Source organism: Mesocricetus auratus, unplaced genomic scaffold (genome assembly GCF_017639785.1).
Source record: "Mesocricetus auratus isolate SY011 unplaced genomic scaffold, BCM_Maur_2.0 Super-Scaffold_100018, whole genome shotgun sequence".
Classification (NCBI taxonomy): Eukaryota; Metazoa; Chordata; class Mammalia; order Rodentia; family Cricetidae; genus Mesocricetus; species Mesocricetus auratus.
In genome coordinates this window covers 15,347,252-15,370,405 of record NW_024429199.1, presented here as the reverse complement: position 1 = coordinate 15,370,405, position 23,154 = coordinate 15,347,252, and the positions used below count along the sequence as shown (strand labels likewise).

The following is a 23,154-nucleotide window of genomic DNA, read 5'->3' as shown; positions in this document are numbered from 1 at the left end:
GCCTTATGCAAGGAGAAAGAGAGCCTAGAACGAAATGCATTTCTGAGAGCTCCCTCTCATCTCCCTAAGGTCTGCCACATCCATACACCCACAGAGATACAAAGGATAGACCACTCTTACAGTACAAGGAAAAATAGCTAACTTTTGTTACCTAATGGAAGCTTCTATTTCAAAGACAGTTAATGGTGTTGGGTTTCTTTGGTAACATTGCAAGTCAGTCCACAGAGTCCACTGTTCACAGTTGTAAAGCTTTATGACTTCTAACTCTGAGTATAACACGAAGTTGAATGCCAGGTGAAAAATAAATAAACTGTAAATCCAGCATGATCAATTCGGGGACGAGGATTGCCTCTGCACTATGTATTTGAACAGCACCTTACATAAACATTAGTCCTGTCCACACCTGACCTGACACACCTGCTCTCATCCTACAAACTGAAAATAATTGCCTGATGTAAAACAGTGAAGGCCAGTATGCAGGAGTCATGATTGTCAAGGAGATATTTCTCAATGACTAGGGGAAAATGAATGAAACACATATGCTAACATCCATGAGGTGTGCAAGTGTTTCATATCTAACACTTGCTGTTAGGTTGGTAAACTTTATATTCCCTTCACCATCGATTTGCATAATGACCTGGGTGGCTGACATCCAATGTTATTCGCTAAACATAGTATCGATACCTCAAATGAATCCTGATCAGTGTTGCTGGCACAAAAATATCACCTGCTTTGTTTTTAAATCCAAATCACTAGGCAACAAACTGTTTTCTCTCCTATGGTTTGAATTACATTCACTGAAATGGGCTTGTAAGACTCGGTCTGCACTTTCACTGTTTTTAAGTTTGGTTGCAGTACTGTTCTAGGCAGATAAGATTACAAAGATGCAGATGTGAACTAAACTCCAGGTTATTTACAATTTACACATCACATCCATACTTCATTTGGAGGAAAATACTCCGAATAATCTGCCTCTCTTTTCCCTAAGGCAATTTCAATTCTCTGGGCCTCATTTCAAGTCCTCTTAAGCTCTTCCTTCTCCTTCTGCTATTTTGACAAAGTCCTGTTTGCAGTGAAAACTAAGGAATGCCCTCTGAAGCAAGGAAAAAACTGTTTTAAACAGGCACCACTGGTCATGTGGTCAAGCACTCCTTTCTAGTCCAAGAAGTATTGCAGGGACTGGCCCAGACTTCTATCTTCAAAGCTCACTCACTGGTGTCCCTGTGATGTCTCTTCTCTAGAAGAAGATCCTAAATAATTACCTGGCTGGTATGGGGTACCTCAGAAGGCTTGTCTAGGTCCCAGCTTTCCATTTGGTTGCTTTAATTGGGTTCTGTTTTTCTTTTTTCCACCTTCTTTAAATTACCAAGTAAGACTGGGAGCCCCCTAGACTCTGTTTAGACTCTATTTTCTAATTAGATGATGGGAAAACTTTAATTAATAAGATGACCCCAGCATAAAAATCAGGTCATACTGTTAAGCACTTATAACTTACAAATTTTAGCAAGCGCTGACTTTTGCAAGTCAGCCAACTTTGTTAGTTCTCAACAATTCTTTAATTAGGCTACTCAGAGAGGAGCATGCTCTAATGTGTGTGCTGGCTCCATTCCAAAGGGAGATAATTGCAATCTGGCCTACCTAACCTTCCACTTGCTTCAAGTGAATACAGTAGGCTTCTCCATTGCCTGTCTCAATTTCACTCTGCATGGATGTTTCAGGGAAGACGGCAGATGGAAGACTCTTGGTTTCCAACCCGAACATTCCAGATGATCAGTGAACAAGACCCACTGAAAGCCCACCACATTTAGAACAATGTATTGAGAAATGAAGAGGGTGATGTAAGCAAAACCAGGCCCTTCTATTCACATGCATTCATGACAGTCGACTAAGTCGTCTAGTGATACAGAAAGAAAGGAAGAGAGAGAATGGAAGTGATGTTTCTATATCACTATCACTCCCCAACACACACACACACACACACACACACACACACACATCTTTATACTATTTTATTATGCTGGACATTCAGAGGGTTGTACTTAACTGCTGAGAAGACAGGCTCAACTCCTTGTAAGTCTAACCTCCAGGAGTTACTTTGTTCTTCCTTCCTTCATTTCAATGGTTTCTGTATTATACTGCTCTGGTTTGTCCTAGAGGAAAGTGCACCAGATGAAACATCAATTCTCTTTAATCATCATGAACCAGAGATGAACCTCTAGCCTGGGCCTTGTAGACAAGGGTAATTTTAAAATGCAAGATTTAATCATAAAGCCATCAAGCTAAAAGGACCTTCAAGAAGTCCTGTAATTCACTCCCCTTCCTCCAGCCACGCAAATTAGAGTTCGCAAAAAGACTGTTACCCAACGAGATCAAGTTGGATCATGAGAAATTATGCAGCAGATAGGACCATTTAAAAGATAGATTTCTGCTGTTTAACACACTTCTCTGACAATACCTAGGCTTTCTGGTGAGTCAGAATATATCAAATAGTAAAATACTCTTTGAATATCCCTGGACTCAGGGATCATGTAACCAATAGCAATTACTTAAGAAGTTTGTAAACATAAGTTGCTAAGGGGCAGCAGTGTGTGTGTGTGTGTGTGTGTGTGTGTGTGTGTGTGTCTGTGAGTGAATTTGTGTGTAATTGTGAGCACTGTGATGAGCATGTGAAAGAATCTGAGTAAATGAGAGTGAAAGTAAATGTGTGGTCATATGTGTGAGTGGGTATGTGTGAACATGTGAGTGTGTATGTGCTTGTGTTTCTAAATTCCTAAGTTTAGAAAACTGAATCCTTCTCATTGAATATCAAACAGTTCCTAATTCATAACAAAGTCTTTTACAAAATTAAAAATTCACAATTCACCCTAAGACCGAACATTCAGGAAATATTTCCCTTAGTGAAAGCTAGTACATCCATGTAATTAATGTGTATTCCTTCTTTAAAATCTTTTTCAATTAAGAACTATCATAAAGGAACAAACATTTTGTTAACATTTTAGCCTGCTATCAGAACTGTCCATTATCTATCAGCATTTTTTACTGACATTAAAATAAAGGTGACATAGACTGGCCCTTAGATAAAAAAAAGTCCACCTGGCTTAAACTAAACGGAACAAAACAGCCAAGAATGCTAAAGGCTTTGTTGAGAACATAATTGGCCATTAAAAAAAGTAGCTTTCAAATAAACCAAGACTCAAGTTCGGCTCATAATCGATATTTCCACAAATCCTTAGTCGGCAGCCTTCCCTAATGGACATCTCAGCGTACTTCCCAGTCACTTTTTACCCACCCAGCTTTCCCCCACCACTTCTTCACTTGCTTGTCCTCTTCGTTTGCTGCCGATCTGGAAACACCCCCACACTGGAATTATTCAGTTTTCGAAATGCCTTCATAGCTGTTTCCTTGGATATTCCATTTCTACAGAACTCTATTCTAATTCCACTTGATGGCTGGGAGGTTGCTGGCAGCAGGTTCTGGTAGTAACAGACAGGGTGGCCGTGGATGACTTTGTTGTTTCCAAAAGTGCAAAAATCCAAAGTTTCAAAACACAAACTTTTTTCCTTTTGATATCCTCTAAAATATCCCACCTTAGCAATGACCACAAGCAATGTTCACTCTTTATTCCCACGCCAAAAGCTGGTCAGGAGGACGCCAGCTTAGTTCAAGTGTGTATTCTGAAGTGAACATTGCAACACCTGTGGATTTTAGGGAAACCTTACAATCTTTTGTGTAATTCTGCTCTGTTTTAAACAAGAAAAAGTCAAATTGTGAAGTGTGATGCCTTCTTCAGAATGGTGACAATGGAATCATACCATTCTGTTGAAACAGAACCAAACAAAAACAATTATGTTACCATGTCAATGGCTCTGGGTGGCCTAATTCCCAGCATGGTGTACACATGACTCTTATAGATCTTGTAGATCTACCACATTCTTGCTGGACCTTAGACAATCCCTTCTCTGGAGTTCTTACAACTCAAAGTCTGTTGTGAAGGAAAACTTCCTTCAATTTCTTGCTAAATATCAGCTCATCTTTGGGAGGGTGTTGAATTTGGTAGTTTCTAGATATTTTTGTTGTTGTGAGTATACCATTTCCACCAGCTATACACAGGGGAGTGATATAGTAAAATATTGCAATGTACCAAACTGTCTATCCCTTACTACTGATACAGTCAAAATGAAGGGAAAACGATCTGCCAGAGGCATGCCTTTATCCTTCCCTATTTAGTCCATCCACACAGAAGAATGTCCATTCTTCCCAAAGCATGCCCTCCAAACTCAGCTCCTTCTGCACATGGCTTCCTTACCATCTTTATCTAGATCTACTCACCTGCTTAAAAGTAACTTTCCCCAAATTCTCAACATTGTGTAGAACCCAAGAAACAACCTTGCTCTCTTCACTGCTCTTCTCCATTTTCTTTCCTATTTTCAGTCATCCTTTGGAAGTCACAGTGCACAGTGACGCTCCTCATCTGGGCCTCCGTGTCTACAGACACTACACACCAGGATGAACCACAGGATGTGATGTAAGCCATACAGGAAGTACTCCTTTCCATGATCTGGACTCCCCCAACATCACTCAGCTCCTGCTTCTGCCTGCTTCATGTTCTCAGCTGTTTTCCCTATCATTCCAGTTATCTGACTGTTCCTTACCATTCTGAAAAAGTACTTATTTATGCCGACAGGTATAACTGAACACTCATTCACAGTTATCATTTTCCTTAATCCACAGAGACACCTTGTTTGCTACCTTTCCATTCCAATTCTTAGAAAGTGGAATACTGATAGAAAAGAAATGGGTTTGCCTACAAATGCATACCATCTGATTTCACAAAGGCCACTGACAAAACCCTGTGCTCTTGGCACTGTTATTGTGCCCTCAAGTTCTCCATAGGCTTGCAAACCTCAGACATTCTAATTCCCTATTCTGTCACGAACCCCAATAGCTAAACTCTAAGGAGACACATATCATATCCTACAATGCTGAGATTTCTTCCAAAGAGGTTCAAGTCCATCTATGAACCAGACTCCTATCTTTAAACCCTTTGCTTCTCCCATTCCTACCTACTTGCAAACCAGTCTGCCCTATCTGCTTCAGGCTCAGTCTTATACTATTCCCATTCCCTTCACTTGGTTTGTTATTTTCTTCAATCTCACTACAGCAATCTGGTCTGCCATGTACCAGTCTTTTACATAATTCATTGTTAATGTATAAGGTTATAACTAATCCTTCCCATAAATGTTAGAATTGTATTCTTAGAGATTCTAGCATTCTGTTCTATATTGCATGTACTTGTAGATGTTGAGTCTCTTTGTTAGAAGTCTAGTTTGTTTCTTCCACAGAAACCTGCAGGAGTTTTTTAGAGCTTGCTTTATATACATACACAACACACACACACATGCACACATACTACACCACACACACATGCACACATACTACACACAAGTAGTGTGTAGTATGTGTATCTTTAAAATATGTAAAAATATATGTTAGATATTCATATAATTTATCAATTATAATTTTAAAACATGATAGGCAAAAACACCCTACAACATAGAAAACCTCAAAAATTTCATTTTACAATTCATGATTTTTCACCCACATTTCTGGATTTACAAACAGGGACCAGATGCTTATAAAGCCCACAATCAGTGTGAATACTTCTCTGGTTATTAATAAGTAGCTTTTGCAGATTTGCTGAAAAGTCCGTGATAGTCACAGTTAAAACTATTCCTATAGAAATGAAACATAAAGACAGAATCTGCTTTACTAGTTCCATCCTGATCTAATACAGTCTCTGAAGTGCTGATCTAATAAACCAACTAAACAGTGTTGTATCCATTGAATTCCATCACTCCAGATAATGTGACATTGAACTATCATCAATTAACTATGTAAAATACGACCAGAAAACAAAAGATCAGCAGGATGGCACTGTTTTATGAACAGCTGCATCTCAGCAATACTGATGTTTCCTTGGAGTGAGTTTAATTGTGACTTTATACCCCAGGATGAACAGAGGTCAGTACCCCGTTTTAGTTACTAAAACAGTAAGTAAGTAGGATGGCTCAGCAAACAAATAAGGATGGATCAGCTTGCAATTTAAACTAATTTTACGTTATTACAATCATTAGATATTAGATTTATGACAAAAATGTGGTTTGGCACTGCTTTCAGTTAGCTCTTTCTCCATTTATCAAAAGGGAAGACAGTTTATTCAGCATGTTTCATTACACCATTCATATGTAGACTTTTCATGAATCCTACTTGATGGGAATAATCTGAAAATGACCCAATTTCCTCCTGTCATTCACTTATTCAAACTCTTTTAACTGATCATCACTGTAATACAGAAAGTCCAAGGTGAAAAGTCACAAGCAACCTGCCGCCCCCAACCGCTGCAGATACTGTAACTAAAAAGGTGCTCAAGGCAGTCCTACAGAAACCAAGAACATAGAGAGCAGAACATCACCCACAAACAAATTTCTCTTCCGTTGGCACCCAGGGGAAATTCTTTGAACATTTGTCTCCCAGTGTTATCTAAAAATAATCCTCAACGAGACCATCTTGCCTGTCTCTTCTTGCTGGAAAGCTCTGGGACTAGGATCATGTAAAGTTCACATCATTGAACAATTCAGAGTTAACATTGACCCCCTACATCATTTGACACACAGCTAAAGGCTTCAACGTGTCTCTTTGTTCCATTGTGTAGGTAACATAATATAGATATACACAAAGATTTCTGTGAACAGAAAAGGGGTAATGAATTGATACTTGCACTCCAAACTAAGACCCATTTGTTCTCAAAGAATAAAGCTTTGTCAGGGATTGTAAATGTGGTACTGTTTTTTCATGCATACATGCATTGATTAGAAAACAATGGTCAATATGACGACTCTTCATTACCTGCCCTGCACAGGCAAACATGGGGGAAGCGATGCGTGAGGAGAGGCTCAGTTGTGACTTCAGAGAGAGATGCAGGTCCTCATCTAGCTCTTTGCAAGGAAGTGCATCTGCAGACAGCCTTTAAACTTCAAAGCATCCTTCTACCACTGTAGAGTGCCATAGTGTTGGCAATATCAGCAACCACACTTGACTAAATTTCAAGCTAAAGTGCTAAGTTAAGTAGTTGAAGAATAATTTCCAGGTAAGCAAGTAAACTTAATAAACAACAGCCAAATATCTGAAAAAAAGTAATGTTCTAGTTCTTGAAGCATATGATATTTGGTAATATGTGATTATAAGGTATTTGTTTATGTATTATTATCTGTTAGAAATATGTACAGTTGTTCCCATACTGAATTTCAAACTTTGAATAGTATTTAGCAATCAATTTAATATTAACTATTAGACACATCATTAGCCTATAATAATATTTTGCTGAAAACTATTGCTGAGAATACCAGTTCCATAGAACATAAGTAGCAAATATAACAAAATCAGTTTCTTACATCATAGCAAGCACTTTGTGAATATCAGGTTCATGAAGCAGAGTTCCTTTAAAGCACGATTTATGGAACTCTTACTATGCTAAGATATACTGTGGTTCTTAGGTAGCAAGACAGAAAAGTGAAAGAGCTTTGGGTCAGTAGGATATTTTTCAAGTGTTCATAACAGAGTTTTAGAAACACTGAACTGAAATGCTGACTGCATTGTGAAATTCAAACTTAATTCTCAATGAATACTGAACTGTATGCAGATCCGTTAACAGTTGAGAGCTTCTGGGGGACTAAGAGTCTTTTTTTTTCATAAATATGGCCCCTGGTAGGTTTTCACCAGACTATGCATAGTGAATGACCCCACCCCTAAGTATATTGGCAGCACAAATCAATCTTGGTTATTAAAACAAAAAGCTGGACTCAAGGTTAGGAGATGTTGGGGAAATGGGGTGGATGGGGAAGAGTTGTAGACAGCAACGGAGGTAAACCTGATCAAGATAGTATGTATGAAATGCTCCAAGAATTAATAAAACATTCATATATATTAATCATACATGTCACATATTTTTAATCTATTTCGAACTGCTAGAAGATGATGGCACAATTCTTTATATAACTGCCCAAATTTATGGGTGGATGAATTAAAATCTCATTTAAAACAATATTAGTTTTTGCTTCTAGGGCCATACTTCTTTTGATGCAAATAGCAATGGTATGTAAACACACTCCTAGGATCCCTAGCTGTGAAGTTGTGAAAGATTAAACCATTAATAAATACAATCATATTTTAGCATAATTCTTCCCTTGGATTCTCCTAGGCATCATTCAAGATATATTAGTTGCCCCATTTTTTCAAATGAGGAAACAGAACCAAAACTATAAATGGCATGAACAACACTAGACAGGGCAGAGGACAATCTCACTTCTAACTTAATCTTGTGCAGTCTCAGCACATTCTCTCCTTTCTCTTTCAAGGCTGTGCTTAGCACAAGAAGGAGTTATTTTGACAGAGGGCTTTACCAGTAAATAATCCAATTCCATTCCAGCATTGCCAAGCCGAAGGCTGCTTTCAGATTTGTCTACATCCCTATTGATTGCAAAGGCACAAGAACTGTGAAAAGACCTTCCGTGTCTCTCATTGAAACCTCTGAATGGGACTGGACTAGAAATCAGAAGCAGGCATACTCTGTCCAGAATAAAAGCTTTCTTTCACATCTGTTGCAAGCCAGGGGAAGAAATGACCTCATTCTCTAGTTGGGTTGGAAAATTTCAAGAACATATGTATGGACTCAAGAACACTTCTAAGTGGCCAGCAGTACTTAAGGTCAGCTAAAGACCGTAGATATGAACACGTGGAAAGCCAATTGAAATTTAGATTATCTTCCTTCTCTTCATATCAAAGAAGTCAGAAACAATAGAGAAGTCAGGAGATTCACGTTACAAGGTCCTACAGGGATGTGAATGAAAATTTAAGTTCTAGACATGTTCTCTACCACACAAATGCATATTATAAATAACCTACTTTCTCTGCCCTTTCCAACATAACAGCCAGTGTCTATTGCCATTCAGTGGCAGTCTAGATGAATTCAAGATCTGCATTAGCCTCCACCCACAGCCAGGTAACAATGTTCTGCATTACCTTGCTGCCAAGAATTAACAATACCCTGCGTGACCTCTCTGTCAAGGATATATTTTTTAAAAAAACAAATTTAAGAACAAAGGAGTGCATATCTTCTCCCCACGGAATCAGTTGTGAACATGCATACCAATGTTCCAAAACTATGTTGAGTGCTTAAGTTAGCCAGAAACGAGAGCAGCTATCACTCCTTTGCCAACGGAAATGAAAAGAGAAACACAGGCAGGAATTGCTGCTCCAGGATATCACAAGTATGCTTCATGAGGTGTTGGGTGAACTTGGACTCCACCTGGAACAGTGCAGGGTACTTACTAACTCTGGCAAGTTTTTCTGTAGCCTATTCTATGGCATCTACACCAACAGGTCATATCTGCTAAACTCAGATTTCTTGGATAGGCAGGTTTAGACAGGGCCCTGAAATCAGGGGCCTTTCTAAGCCTAAGGAGTATGGTGTGAACTATCATGGCAAAGATAATACAGTTGGTAGAAACATTGTTTTCTTACATGAAGGGAGGCAGTAAGGAACAAAGGCACAAGTTCAAATCCTATATATATGAGTTCTAATCCAAGATCTTCCCACACACTATGGGGTAACTTTAAAACCTTCTTTATTACTGGAAAACAATGATCTTAATATTTGTTACGTCCTTCATAGGATTACTGCAGGACACATTAATGTAATGAAAGAATAGTATTGAGTTTCAAGCAATCTCCTAATAAACGTGTAAGTTTTCATTTCTATTTAAATATTTATCAAAGCTAAATTTTTAAAGAACACTGCTGTATTCCAAAAAGCACACAATTTAAGAACTAATTTGTCTAAAAACACGCATAAAATGAACTTCTTCATAACTTTCAAATAGGTGTTTTATAGACAATAAAGTTATCATGTGATCCATAAGTAGATTAAAAACTAAAAATGACTAGAATTAAAGGCTCTCCTTTCCTATTTAGGTTCCAAAGCCACACAAAAAGTGCAAAGCTTACAGCATATTGAGAATTAGGTGTCCCTATACTGTAGACCTGCTGTATTTTTACGAACTCATACAAAAACTAAGGCAGACGCAGTTTTCAGGAAGATGAAGTAAGGAGTGTTGCAAACACTAACCGCTCCTATAACTGAACACACCTGGAACACTAAGGAGAACAAGTGTGTGGCACTTCAACTCTCCACCCCAGTCCGATAATAGAAAATAATGTCGTTTCATGTTGTTCTTTCAAAAAGTAAGTTTCTGCGTGATGGCAAGAAAACACACTACGATTTTACTCTCTTATTTATTAGAGACGTTAGGTGTAAATAATATTTTATTCTGTAACTATTGTGAAAAACAGCTTAACAAAGAAACTCTGTATGCAATACATCTGCCCCAAAGTTTTCTGTGAAATGTTTCTGTCAGCTGAAGACATACATAAGACCCTGGCAATATTATACCACCTGCTGTGTAGCAGGTGACCCACGTACGTTTCCATAAATAAGTTCTATAGGGTTCACACAATAAAACGACCCAATGATAACCTTTCTCGGAAGTTGTTTGCACTGTTAAGTGACAAATTATTGTATTTTTCTTGCTACAAACAACTATCAGGTTTCCATAGGGCATTGGTCAAAACAGAAGGATATTGGCAAGAGGTCATGTTTCCCATATGTTGGATGATTCTGATCCTTGGGTGTTATAAGGTATAGAGATGGTTTAAAAATTACCTGTGAACAAATGACACTGTCCAATTTGAAAATCTACCCATGTAAGTAATATACATTCCCTAAAAACTTAGGCACTAGAAATGTACAAAACTATGTAATGCAATTGGTGCTAAAATTAGAATATTTTTATTTCTTTTATGAGCACAAAGGTGGGAAATTTTGCTCCCATCTTTGAAATTGTAATCTTTCAAGAAGTAAACATATCCAACAATGAAAGAGTGTCCCCCGCAGAAGCAAGCTTCCTGTTTCAAGGCATCCCTGACTTCTATTCTGAAATTCTTGCTTAGGTAAGTAGAAATTTTGACCCCAAAGTAAAGAAGCACCACTGGGGAAAAGAGGGGTCATGGCCATTTACCTTTCTGAGACACCACCTACATCTGTATTCCACACTGGGATCATGCTGGCCTTTTGCACAGTAGGTGCTGCCTAGCCAAGCTTTTGTATGAAGAAAGATGGAAGAACTCTACAAGTTAACTTACTGAAATGAGCTGTATAGCAGCATAACAGTTTTCCACGTGTCTTTCTAAAAAGGCACAGGGCTAGATACCATGAGAACTTTCTAACCTTTTCTTGGTAAATGGTAGATAAAGAATAATCACACCTAATTACAATAAAGGAGTATGTCAAGATAAAATATATACCAGAGAATGGTTTTGTACGTGTGTAGAGAACATTACAAACAAGAAAAGCTATTTTTACAATTTAGAAACCCCTTAGAATGTTTCAATTTCACACTTTCTGAAGTGCCATATGGGAATTTTCACTCTTCCTCATGAGTTAGATCTGTGAACATCATGTCAAATGCGGTACCCAAGAGCACCATAACACTCTGCCTATAGTTCCCAAGTCACTTCCTGTCCACGCTCTGATGTTTTTCCAAAGTAATCAAATAATCACCAAATAATGGTGAACTATGCATTTAAAAAATCACAATGGATATAGCACTCTATGACTAAAAGAAAATTGTTTCCTTATGTCTACATTTGTGGCCTTTTTTGAAGCAAATGCCCCCCTTTTAAAATGCTTAGTAACTATGCAGTAGAAAGCAACCACTATTCTTAATTTTCAAATGTGTTGCTGCACACACTGCTGCTAACCTGATCGTTAGTGGCACCTGCTCCAAGTCAGTAATACTAGTGGCTGTCTGCTGAAAGCAAATCTAAACTTTGCTTCAGTAGTTTATTAGATACACACTTCATGCCACACAGGCCTCTGATGTACGAAAACGTAAGGTCTGGAACTCCCTTTCTTGCAAACAATGTTGTGTTTTCAATCTAAAATAAGTTATGCTCTTCCATGTTACAACTGAGTTATTTTTTGTCAATGGGAACTATTAGAGCATTTCTATGAAGTAGTCTTTGACTTAAAAAAATGGATGGGGGGAAAGGTGGACTTTTTCCCAAGCTAAAGATTGTAAATAGGAAGTTAAATTGTTCTTGGCCTGTGCTACTAAACCCATCACTAGAAATACAGTGGTGATTTCTGCTTCTATCTGAAATCTTCAGTTTCTGAGCAGTGAAGGCAACAATGATAACAAGGAAATTACATTCTAGTGATTATGAGCTTAAATTCTGGATTCTGCCCATGGAGCAAATCTCTCTCCAGAAGTCATACTCCTCCTTGCAAGAATCACTCTGATATCTGAAGCCAGTTTAACCACACAGCTCACAGAGTTCCATTTCTGATATAAGCAGGCACTTTCTCATAGAATGGAAGTTTTATATTGAATTATCATAGTACAGAATTGTAATTTATCTTACAGTCTGACTCCCAGATATTCCAATAATATATGTATACTTGTGCTTGCACTCTTTCAAACATTAAGATAAAAAATTTACATAATTCACAACAAGGATATAGACACCAGGCAGAAAATGTTTGTGGTGCTTTTCACTACGTTCTTCACATGTTAAATGTTCAAAATACCACATCTCCTTTGAAAATAACCCAACAAGGGAGGTCTCTATTTGTACAGTAAAGATACCACATCATTTCCTAAAATCAGCTTTAAATTAATGTAATCTTTCAACTAAAATGTTCTACTTATAAAGTTAAGGATCAATGTTTGTAGACACTCAATGAAGGTAATGCAAAAAAGAAAGACTTTAAACTTAGACACCCTGGGTTTCCAACAGTGTTAGCAAATCTAAGGTGCAGTTATGAAAGTAAAACGTATACTAGTGTCCTAACACAAGCCAAACACTTCAGAAGTCAACAAAACTTAGTGAAATTTCAGGTCCATCACTGATACACAAGCCAAAACTTATCATGGGAATCTGGTTTTCATCTAAAACAAAATTTCCCCAAAGTAGCTCAAAGATTCATAAACATTTTATACCTATAAACACAGAGAAACACATTAACTTCTTCTCACTGGGGTCTACAGCTATTTGCAAAGACATATTTTATGTAAAAGTACATAAATGTCTCTACAGCACAACAATTAACAAGAAGACTCTTAGGTCACAAAGGGTGTGATCATTTCACCCCATCTAAACAATTTTCTTTGTCCTTTGTTTTTTGTTCTTCTTCCGCATTAACGTGGCTGCTCATTATAGTCGACTGGTGACACAGACGTGGGATTGAAAAAGGACCATGATTCTCATAAAGCAGAAAATACTTCTCAGGACTCATACGTGTACTCGCTTAGACTGAGTGCTCCCTTCTTGCAGACAACTCTAGTTGGAGAACTTAGCCATGATTGAGGTTTCTTTTCCATTAGGTATTATAGCTCTTCTACAATACACGGTTGGCTGCATGGATGCATATGCACACACACACATGCACACAGGCACAAACACAAAGAAAACTACAGCTGTATCATGTTTGTAAACTTACCTTCCTCTCTGGCATAGTTATATTTTTCAATTGCTTTAAGAAAGTATTTCTGTCACACAAAATGTCATTTGATCTAGAACATACAACTGCCCTACTACATGAATAAATTAATAGCTTACATTAAACGATAAGAATTAACTTACATTTTAACTGAAAAGAACTTAAGCATGCTTTGCTCACCAACCTATTCTCAGTTTTGCTGTTACACTGTGAATATAGAAATATAAAATATTCTAAAACATATACAAAAATAAAAACATTTGGAAAATGTAAAACAACTTGGAACACTTGGGCTGTGTAGGCAGTTTTACAGCGTAAACTCTGGTTAACCCTATCATTAATGGCAAAAATGCTGTGCTGCAAAACTTATATGAATCTATGGTAGAGAAATAGAAGCTGGCTTATATAGCATTGAGAAAATTGTATCTATTGTTCTATCTTCTTTTTCTGTACAACCAAATCCATAGTACACAATTCACAGATCCAAAAATAAATCATCAGGTAACTTTCCTCGGAAAGGAAAACAAATCCAGAGCTGAAATACCTCAAAAAGTCTACTTTATCTAAATAAATAAAAAATTTTAAAAACCTTGCTGTTGGTCTTCGCAACTGATAAACAGTGAACAAAACTTAAGGAATTCTTATGTCAGTTTCAATAGCAAATTCTTACTCATTTTAGCACTTTGTAATGGCTAGGCTTTCAATAATCACCTTCCATCCTACAATCCCCCAGGCTTTTTAAAACAAGTGAGGGTAACTTTTTAGATTAATTTATAGTTTCTATGGACAGCTACTTGGTACGGATGAAGCAAGTGCCTTCTACTTCAAACTCACCACTTGCCAGTGTCGTAATTTTTCACCTCTACATTTCCCCTCAGCCCCTCCCTCCCATTGCCCTCGGGAATTGAAATCCAGGGACATTGTTGGCTTCTTGCCTTTTTAGCAACTACAGGACATTCCTCAAAGAGTGCACACAATTCTGTATCCTGTGCGATCAGACAATAGTGGCAACACCATACACAATGGATGAAAATATATTATTTTTTCTTGGAATTGTTGCAGCAATTATAACTTAAAGGTTACTGGTTCACTCTAGGGCAATGGTATTTTGGAGTTTATCTAAGTGTTTCTCTTCAATCTACACAGTTTCAAAACTCAGTATGGCTTTTCTAGTCCAGAATGCTGTAAGCATGCCATTCTACCTAAACAAGGAGTTTTTAAGAGAAGTATAATGTTCCTAGAAAAATACCAAATGACAGTGAATAAAGACACTGCCAAACAAATATATAAAAGGGAAATCTGAGAATCTGCATTTCCACTTAACACATATATAGTAAAATATATATGACAATCACCCTGTTACACTAACAGGAACGCCAAGCATAATAAAAGAGCTACATCTCAATTCTCTTAAAGAAATGAAAGATAACAACTTTAACCCGCACCTGCAAAACTGTGTTTAGAGGGACAGAAATGGGGGAGGGCGCCAAGGCTTACTTCTGCTACAACCCCCCCCCATGATTTTTAAACACAGGTAATATGTGTCACCTTTTCTCTTTTCTTTTTCCTCCCGTCCTGCTCAATGGCAGACCTCTTACTCCACTCCCTGCCCGCTCTCTCAAAGGCACATTACAGAATAAGAGGACCCAAGCGTCACTTACCAGTTGCATGCCACAGATAAAGATAAGCGTGCACCTGCCACTGCAATAACCCATGGTTTCCGAGACCCCTGCCACAGCCAGACTGTCCCACGTCGGCCACCGTCGAGCCCCCACTTTATCCAATCAGATCGCCGGGAAGGACAGGCAAACCTGCCCAGGGCTCGGGGGCTCCGGGCTGCCGCTGCCAATGTCCTGGGAAGTGACAGGCATTAGGACCTGCCTGCGCGCCGGCGCCAGCTCCAGCCGCGCCCGCCACACATACCTTCACTCGCTCGGTGCACACGCCGCGCCGCGGGCAGCGCCGCCCAAGGAGACGCGCCCAGGGCCCGCAGGGGCGGCAGCGGCAGGCAGGCAGCAGCGCCGCCGCGCCCTGGGGCATCTGGCCCGCCAAGTTGCGGCCGCCGCCCGACGCGCGCTCGCCCCGCACTCCCCGCGCGCGCGCGGGCTCCGGGGGCGGCAGAAACGCGCGTCGGGCGCTGCCTCGCCTCCCCTGCGCGCTTGGCGGCGGATGCTCTGCGCTCCGCGTGGCGGGCCCCGGGGGTGGAGGGGGGGAGAGGCGGGGCGGGTGCGGGGTCCGCGCGCGGAGAGTCCCCGCGGTGCCCCTACCCTCGCCCAGATGTGTGGGTCCGTGCTCCTCCGGAGCCCGCCGTCCTCTCCCAGGCGATAACTTCTCGGAGGGCTGAGCAACCCGGGCTGCAACCCTGGCCGCTGCGGGCGTGGCGTCGCGGCGCGCAGAGGCTGCGGCGGCCGAGGTGGTGGTGACCCGGGGTACCCGGAGGCATCATCCGGCCGGAGGAGTGCGGGCCGCACGGCCGTGGCTTGCTGGGTTGGTGTCGGTCTTGCTTGGGCAGGCCAGCCAGAAGCACTACCCGCGAGCAAGCTGCTTGTGCATGTGTGTGTGGTGAGTGTGTGTGTGTGTGTGTGTGTGTGTGTGTGAGTGTGCGCTTAGGGGAGCAGGGTTATGAAAGGGGGTGGTGGGACAAAACTGGAGTGCGGCTAAGGCATTCTGTCACTCTGAAAAACCTGAGTGGAGCAGAGAGCCCAGGGAGCTAGAAGGACATCCCATTGCCGCGTGCTTAGCACCCAGGTGCCAAGGACAGGAATGGTAGGAGCATGGAGAGTTTTGAAGCTGACCCTGCTGCAGGGGAAAGGACTGAGTTGCTGTTTGAAGTTGGGACATTTAGGGAACCAGAAGAAATTCGTGACTTTGCTGTGGCTGCTTCAGACTGCTTTCTTCTCAACAATGGAAGGGTCAGACGAAATTTGAGCACTTATCTACCTGACCTCAAGGACCGTCGGGCTGGTTATGTGCCATTCCTGGTTGGTCAGAGTCCAGAACTAATGGCAGCATTTACTGCAGACGCGCGCTCTGGAGCCCGCTGCTGCCACCTGCGGGTGAAAACCTGATGAAGAACCGTGCTGGAGCAAGTGATGGTCACTGGGGTTCAGAAAAGAAAGTTGCTGTTGCAGCTCTGGCAGAGACTGAAAGCAACCCTAATCTTGTTACAGAGTGAGGGCATAGCGTTAAGACACACTGCAGAATAAAGCCATTGGGGGTAAATTGCTGTGAGTGATAAGAACTGTTCACGGAACTAAAAAAAAAACCAAAATACCATCTTCTCACTTCCTGTCTTTAGAAATTTAAAATTAAGAAAAAAAAAAAAAAGAAAGCTAGGCAACGAGCTTTCTATGGCAAGTGGGACTTACTTAGAAAGTGGCATTTGTTAGGGTAACTGTAACCACACCGTGGATCTCCAATGGTGGCTTCTTTGAACAAACATTACATTTCAGAGTAACTCAAGAGATTGAATGTGGCATTGGGGCTTTAATCTCCAGAAGTCAGACCAGATAATCCGAAGTGATATGCCAACTTTGAAAGCCAAAAGGATTTGATCTTATAAAATTGTTATTGTTCGTACACTATATTGTAATGGGTGTCTCTTTGCCCCATTTGTAAATGCGTTTTCCTAATGTCTTCAGAAGTGTGTCCAATGACTAATGAAATGCCAGTACCCCAGTGTGTGCTGTTACTCGCCTTCTGGGGCCTTCACAACCTTGGGTAAAACTGAAACTGGGGATATCTAGTAGCATTTTGTTTTTAGTTCCTGTCACTCTTGCTTTTACCCACCTAAGCTGCCAGGCGGCTGCTGTGTTGCAAGTATTTTGCATGGACAGACTAAACGGTAAAACTAAGCTAATGCTGTCTGTTGAAGAAGCTGCTGCTGTGTGCCCAAGTGTTCTATGAGCGCTTTAAATTTACTGGAGTAACAGCCATTTGTATGGATTCATCCATAACCTTGGAATAGTCTCCCTGCAATCAGAATTAGCTTGAAAAATCCTTAGCCTATACAGGAAAGCATAATGCTGTCTGTCTCTTCCTCATTCATAACCACTAAACTATGACCCTTCAATACATGGCATTCATCTTTTTATAAGTAGAATGGACTGTTTCCTAAACATAGGTGGTGCTTGACTAAGAAAAGAAATGACTTCTTGAGATCCATCTTTCCCAAGCAATAGAGGAGAGGCGGGGAATGATGGTCTCAGCTTTCTGCACACACATGCAGGAGATCCCCAGTGCAGACCAGTCTACATCACGGGCATCCCCACCAGCACTGAGTCTCCATTCGCTACAGTGGCAACCGTCTCTTTTTAGCTCATCTTTCTGCTTCTCGTCTGAGGATTCCCTGGGACAGCTTTCCCATAAAGCACTGCACTAATACCTTTGTATGGGATACCTGCCTCTAAAGGAACCCAACCAAAAAAGAATCTTCAAAGGCCTTTATTCTTATTCTTTTATCAGTACAGTATTTGCAAAAGAATGAACAACAGATGTAATTGATGGTGAGTCAGTGTTGTGTGCAACTTGTATCTACCTGCTGAATCTACATCACATTGTTCATTAATTACAGGAAACCTAGGAACTGGTACAATGCCAATTCCCAAGTGAAAGAAACTAAAATATCAGGCAGGTTAAGTATCTCGGTGAAAGGTTCACATGTTCTCAGTGCCAGAGCTGTCAAGTTTGAATTCTCATCTTTTCATAAATAAAAATCATTGTTCCAAACCATTGTGCAACATGCCCTCATTAATGTTTTAATGTATTTCTCAGTCATTGTCTTCCAGTTTTACCCAGACATGATGACAGAGCTATTTAAAGGGTGTTTATTTATTTGGTTCCTTGTGAAGTAAATTCCCGTCATGTCCTTTAGATACAGCAGAGCTAGTGTCTGACTTCTGGAAAGGTGCCCTAGTTAGGGATGCAATTCCATTCCTTAAGGTGGCTGTGCCCTTCTTGTCCCATTTCTTCTTGTCCCTGGAACTAAATGCCTTAGTGGAAGAAACATTAATCACAGCTGGGAGACTCATGACTGTTCCATAGAGGTGCAAAGAGGGGAGAGATGCCTTGAATTGGAATGTCGATGCCATTTTCATTTAGAAAGAAGGTCATAAACTATTTAGCTATGAAGTGCTAAGGGCTTCCCTTGACTAGCCTGGTGACATAACTATTGTTAATTACCTTGTTTCTGTGAGGAAATGTGCTACACATAGCATCCCTCCATCTGGGCTCACCTTGGCATCCTGCTTTAAAGTAGCTCTCAAGGTTGATTCACACCCACGTCATTTATCTTTCTGGACGACTCATGGTCTGTCCTGAGCACACAGCCTCTAAACCAGTCAGAGCTGGCTCCATGGTCGGCTGCAGCAAAAACTCATGTCTGGTTGTGCATCTCCACTGAGCAGTTTCATTCCGAATTTATAGAGTCTCTGTTGCATTTTACAAACAGATCAGCAACAATTATCCTTACGGTGACTAAAATAACATTTAATTCACTGGGTATCTTAAACAAACTTGGATGTTTTACTTGTCTGGGTAATAATAGCTATTAAAGAAAATAGCGTATTAAAATGTTGAGAGTAAATAAAGTGAAAGTACTCACTCAGCCTTTCTACCCATAGGTAATTTTTATACCAATTGTTCTTTTACAAAAATAGGATTATGCCAACAGAATATATTTTAACTTGATGGGTTTTGTTGTTGCTGTTGAACATGGTCATTAAGTGTATGAACTCTGAAAGCAGTCCATTTGAATTTCTAGACCAAACTCTATCATGTACCCACCAATTTTGGGCAAATGTGCTTTAACTTCCTTAACTATACAATATAAGGAATAATAATGCATGCATGTTATACAACTGTTATGTCAACATACATGAAACTTTCCATACGTTACTTATCATGTAGTTGCTATAAGTTTGCTAGTTATCATGATTCTGCCCATCAAATATCTTTAACATAGTTCACAATGTTAAATCTCACAATGTCTTAACTCACGTTGTTTTGTCTCCCTACAGTTTTGTGGAATACAAAAATAAGTGTTCCCTAAAGGTGTCCATGTTATAGTTATTGGAACCTGTGAATTTCCTGTGAATATGTCGCATCACCAATAATACAACTGATCTTGCTGAACTAGCTAAGTAAGATGAGTGACTATGAGAGTTATCTTGATGGACCCAATACCAATTGGAGTCCTTAAAATCAGAAAACCTTTCTAGGCTGATAGGGGGAGAGGCTTATAGACTATTAAGTAAAGAGTCTGTGATCCAAGCACATCTGTCATCCTCTAGAAGTAAGAAAGCTGAAGATGCAGTCTCCATAACCCCCAGAAAGAATGTATTAATGCTGGTAGCTTGACATAGAACTATGACAGAATGACAGATTTTTGACATATAGACATATGTGCGTATGATTATTTTAAACTACCAAATCTATAATTTGTTATAAAATCAACTGACAACCTTTTGTTTCTAATGTTTAAATTTTATAAACAGTAAATTTGTAGGTATAATTTTTCATGTTCTATGTCTATTTCGTTATGGTGTGCCTAGAAATTTCCTTATATGTATCAAAGAAAAGTATTTCCAAACTCCCTCTAAGTTCTGTCAACTTAGGTGTTAGCTGCCTTACCTCTAACCCCAGCAGCAATGAATATTAGCCTTTAAAAGAACTGTTTCCTTCTAATTCACATTTATTCAGAACTGTGTCCTGAACATGAATTATATTGAGTCTCACTTTTTGTAATAATTTCTCTGCAAAGTTCAACTCATTTCCTTAATAAAGTTATCTAGTAACAGATTCAATCATATAGAACCAAGGCAATAAAAGTTCATTTATCTGTTTGACCAAACTGCTAGCCTTCAGGGGAAACTTTGAAAAGGGGTTAAGCCAAAATGAAAAGAGACAGTTTTAGTTAAGATTAATGCCTAACCATATTTTTATATTGAATTCCATTTGAGTCCTATGGCCTGCTAAATCAGATGACTTTAACTTAAAACTTATATAAGCATCTACTTATTGACATGAATAAGAATTGGGCAAAACTAGTCTTAAATCTCCACAAATCTCCAATTTCTGAATGCTGTTAAAACGCTATACATGACACCATTGTCATGTACAAAATTATTTTAAAATAACATATAAAGTTACCTTGCATATGTTTTAAGGTGTATATAAACATTTACATTTATTACTGAGCCCCACCCATGATGGGTGACAAATAAGGGAACTTGAAGAATGTGTTCCAAACCTCAATTTTAAGGGCTGAGAAAATAGTTTAGAACACTTGTTGATTTTCCAGATGATGGGTTTGATTCCCAACTCCCAAGTAGTAGCTTGCAACCATCCATAAGTACATTTCCAGCGATTCTGATGCCCTCTGCTGGCCTTTGCAGGCACTAAGTATGCACATGATTGCACATGATATACATACATACATGCAGGCACATATAAAAATAAGATATATCTGAAAACTAAAAATGAAACCTTTGTCTTAGTCAACATACCACAGAGGGAATTACTATCTTGCAAATCAAAATAAGTAAAAAATAAAATTTATATGTCAATGCTAAAAATAAATGTGTTAGATTTACTCTAAAATTTTAGAGAAATCGGTTAAGTAAACATAAAGGAAATTGTTACTTTCAAATACCAAGAAAGAATATCAACAATGCAATTGATAATTAACAATTTAACTTTTGAATTTTACATAACTATAAACAATGCAAGTAAAATGAACAGTCTAATCACTCAGATAACTTACCAAACTTCAAAAAAATTCTTAAAATTAAGATTCATTTCCCATAGTGTAAGATGAGGAATTGGGCATTTAAAGTATTCAATAGAATGAGACAAAACTAATGACTAGCTTTTAGTGAAGCAATAGGAGTATATATTCAATTGCTTTTTCTGTGTAATTAAGATTTATTACACAGCTTGGGAATATCTTTCCAGATCATACAGTTACTGTGAAATGTCTTTATGTACTGGGCTTTGCAAAGTCTATTCTTCTGGAACCCTAATAAACACCAATTTAATAAAGTATTATAAAATGACAATGAGCAATGTTTGAAAGGTAGATATATTATATTCACTTCTAACAGGATTAACACCAAATCCTTACATAGGAGTATGTTTTGAGCCTCTGGAGGATAGAGAAAGAAAATCATAAGCATAGCAATCTTATTTATATTTAATGTGTTTGTGAATATAAATACGATGTCCTACACATCTATTTCTTTTCCTTTTCTAAGGAACAAGTATGCATTTTTTTCATGTGTGTGTTTGTACTGGGTGATGCATGTGTATACACATGTGTATTCATGTTGGCAGAGGCTGACCTAGGGTATGTGCCTCAATCACTTCCTATTTCCTGAAGCAATATCTCTCAATGAACCCTAACTGTCAGGAATATGGCGTGAGGTGGACCACAGCAGATAAAAATGCCATCAGGCAGCACTTACAAGGAAGTTTATTGGAAAGGGAGTGGGGAGAAGAGATGGGGGAGGGGGAGAGAAAGAGAGAGAGACAGAGAGAAAAGAGAACAGACAGGGATCTGACTGCCTCCTTAGATATGAGAGAGAGAGACAGAGACAAAGACAGACAGAGATACAGAGGGAGGGAGGGAGGAAGGGAGGGAGGGAGGGAAGGAGGGAAGGTAGGAAGTGGGAGGCATCTTCCTCTTAAAGGCTTAGGATATGTACATCTGCCATGCAATGAGGGGTGAGAGGTGAAACCAAGTTTGCCTGGATAGCAACACTAATCTAGTTAGCCAGCCTGCCCTAGGCATCGCTGTCATCATCTGCCAAGTTTTGGGATTACTGGAGAGTTGTCATGCCACTTGGGTTTTGTGTCAACACTAGGCTCTGAGCTCTGGTCACTGAAGCATTTCTCTAACTCAGCTAGAACTGCGTTCTTTAGGAGATAGTAAGTTTACCTTAGCCATTTAAAATCAGGAGTGGGAAATGCAGGCATTTCTGGTTAACCTTGTCTTACCATAACTTACTTTAGTCAGTTTAGGCTCCATTGCCTATCCTGCTACACATAGGGACAGTACAGTACATAGTGATTTTTAAATGGTTCTATTTGTGTTTCTTAGCCATTTCACGTATAATACCTGTGATTTTAAATATATATTTTTATAATGATACTGAATACAAAGGCATATCCAATGATATCTTTAAGTTTCCAGAACCTTCTCATTGGTCATGTCTCAAGGCATTATAGCATTATGCCTGTGATTCTCGAGGTAGCATTATTGGCCTCAATGAGGATTCCTTCATGAAGCCATACAGATTTCTAAATACTGTACCTGTGTGTCTTGTGAGTCCAGGGAACACTGGAAAATTTGGTCCCAGCCTTCACTCCCTCTAACCACATATCACCTTGCCAATATTATTCTAATATCACCACATGTTAGGCCTGTGGGAAGTGTGGTAACATTCATTTATCTTAAGACTTTTTCCTCAGTGCACACATAATGCTCAGAAACTTCATATTCAACCAGACCTAGAAATGAGAAATCCTTAGACACCTTCTCC

General features: G+C 39.4%; 1 protein-coding gene across 2 annotated transcripts in view; it reads right to left on the bottom strand.

Moving 5' to 3' along the window:
- Window positions 1-15,622, bottom strand: part of Nkain2 (sodium/potassium transporting ATPase interacting 2) — a 1,004,696-nt gene extending 989,074 nt beyond the window's left edge. Inside the window, exon 1 of one of the 2 annotated variants that reach the window (XM_013126789.3) lies at window positions 15,277-15,622. In XM_013126789.3, the coding sequence (XP_012982243.1) occupies window positions 15,277-15,330 (54 nt within the window). In that variant the 5' untranslated portion in view covers window positions 15,331-15,622. The remainder of the gene's footprint in view (window positions 1-15,276) is intronic. The other variant, XM_005065768.4, reaches the window with a different exon arrangement.
- Between the last annotated feature and the right edge of the window lie 7,532 nt (window positions 15,623-23,154).